General features: G+C 35.9%; 1 protein-coding gene across 1 annotated transcript; it reads right to left on the reverse strand.

Moving 5' to 3' along the window:
• Positions 1-942, reverse strand: LOC119818799 (olfactory receptor 1094-like). Its single transcript, XM_038336575.1, has one exon. The coding sequence runs from the start codon at positions 940-942 to the stop codon at positions 1-3; it is 942 nt and encodes a 313-aa protein (XP_038192503.1).
• Between the last annotated feature and the right edge of the window lie 1,133 nt (positions 943-2,075).

A 2,075-nucleotide genomic window follows, 5' to 3' on the forward strand; every position in this document is an offset into this window, starting at 1 on the left:
CTACAATTTCTTCATTGCCTCTTTTACATCTTTGTTCCTTAGACTGTAGATGATGGGATTGAGCATTGGTATCACAATGATGTAAAATATTGACACTACCATGTCATGGTTTGACGCAGAGCTGGAACTTGGCCTCATATAACTAAAGAGGATTGTACCATGGTAAATAGACACTCCAGTGAGGTGGGAGCCACATGTAGAGAACACCTTTCTTCTACTCTCAGCAGATTGCGTGATCAGAATGGCAAAGAGAATGAATTTGTAGGATATCAGAACAATCAGGATGGTAGTGATCTCAATCAAGCCCACCAAGCATAAGAGTAGAAGCTCATTGGTGTGTGTATCAGAACAAGAGCGAGCAAGCAACGGTGGGATGTCACAAAAGACATGCCTAATTTCACTAGATCTGCAGAAGGACAGACTGAAAGTGGCCACTGTGTGTGTAGCACCATGTAGAGCTCCAATGGCATAGGAAGCTATAATAAGTGTCACATAGACTCTGGGTGACATGTTCACTGCATACAGAAGTGGGTTATAGATGGCTACATAGCAGTCATAAGCCATTGCTGCCGACAGAAGGGATTCTGTGGTCCCTAACATAACAAAGAGAAACATCTGTGTTGCACATCCAAGAAATGAGAAGGATTTATCTTTCTGGAAATTGACCAACATTTTGGGGGTAACAGCTGTAGAATAACAAGCATCTAAGAAAGACAAAACACTAAGGAAATAGTACATGGGGTTGTGTAGCCGAGAATCCCCAATGACCAAAACCACCAGTCCAAAGTTTCCTATCAGAGTGAAGAGATAGATAGCAAGAAACAGAAAAAATAGGAGGACCTGCAGTTCAACGTCTTCTGTGAAGCCCAAAAGTATAAACATGGTAGCCTCTGTCACATTCTGTAAAGGAATCTTGCAGCATCCATAGCTGATGCCAATCATTCCATTTTGGTTTTGATTTATGTATTGCACATATAAAAAAATCCCATATAAAAAACTGTCTCATTGTATCTATGTTTGGTTCTTAGGGCATAGTGACATCCTTGGTAATAATGGTGTGGGAAATGTCAAGTAAATTTTATGAAAGCAGACAGATCTCACTATATGAGGTAAAAGAAAAATATAATTACACTTACTTGTTGAATATAAATTTATAAAGTTAAAAGTCCAGCAGTTAAAACAGATTTTTATCCAAATAATTGTCCATTTGTCTCTTCAAATTATAGTTTTTATGTTTTCATGATTTTATTATGCTGCATTTTTATTTTAAAATACTATATTTATGTACATGTGCATGATTTCAATATCTTGAATTGAAATAAAACTGTATCACACCCCAACCTTATTTTCCAAGCCACTATCAGGTATCCTACCTCCAAAGTTCTCCATGTCCTCTCAACTTGAGAGCCTATTTTTGTTTTTTATTGTTCATACAAACATAAATATGTATGCATAAGTATATAAATACAACTTCTGGGCCCATTTTTGTTGTTTGTGTATATATGCTTTCTGGGATGCTCTCTCACCTTTGCATAAGCTATGTGGACCAATTAACTGGGAGAGGCTAATCCTTCTCCCAACATTAATTAGTCACTTGTAGATCTATCTAGGAGTAGCACCCCATGAAAATTTAGCTTCTTCCAGTTAACATATCCATTGATGTTACCATTAGCCATGTCCTGTTTGTACAGATATTTTGATTATCAAAGACCCACAAAAAAGCAGTAAATTCAAACTATTATAATGGAAAGTACACACCTGTGTAGTAGTCCTTGTTGTGCTGTAAATACACCTAATGTTATTTGTTAATAGTTCAGGTTTTTAAACATGATTATTCACACTCTATCAAAGTTAAATTTTAAAATAAAAATTTATAGTAAGATTAAAAATAATAATTTAAAAAGTCCCTTTGTTCTCTATTAAAAATCCTCAAGAAAACACAACCCATTGAACCTGGTAAACAATCATGGGGTGATTTCTGAACAGTCACTTTGTTGGTTTTTTTTCCTTCAGCTTGTCACAGGTTAAGAGTTTATAAAATATTAAAAGCACGTGCAGATGGTAGAGGAGTGATG

The sequence above is a fragment of the Arvicola amphibius genome, chromosome 7 (genome assembly GCF_903992535.2).
Source record: "Arvicola amphibius chromosome 7, mArvAmp1.2, whole genome shotgun sequence".
In the NCBI taxonomy this organism is placed as follows: Eukaryota; Metazoa; Chordata; class Mammalia; order Rodentia; family Cricetidae; genus Arvicola; species Arvicola amphibius.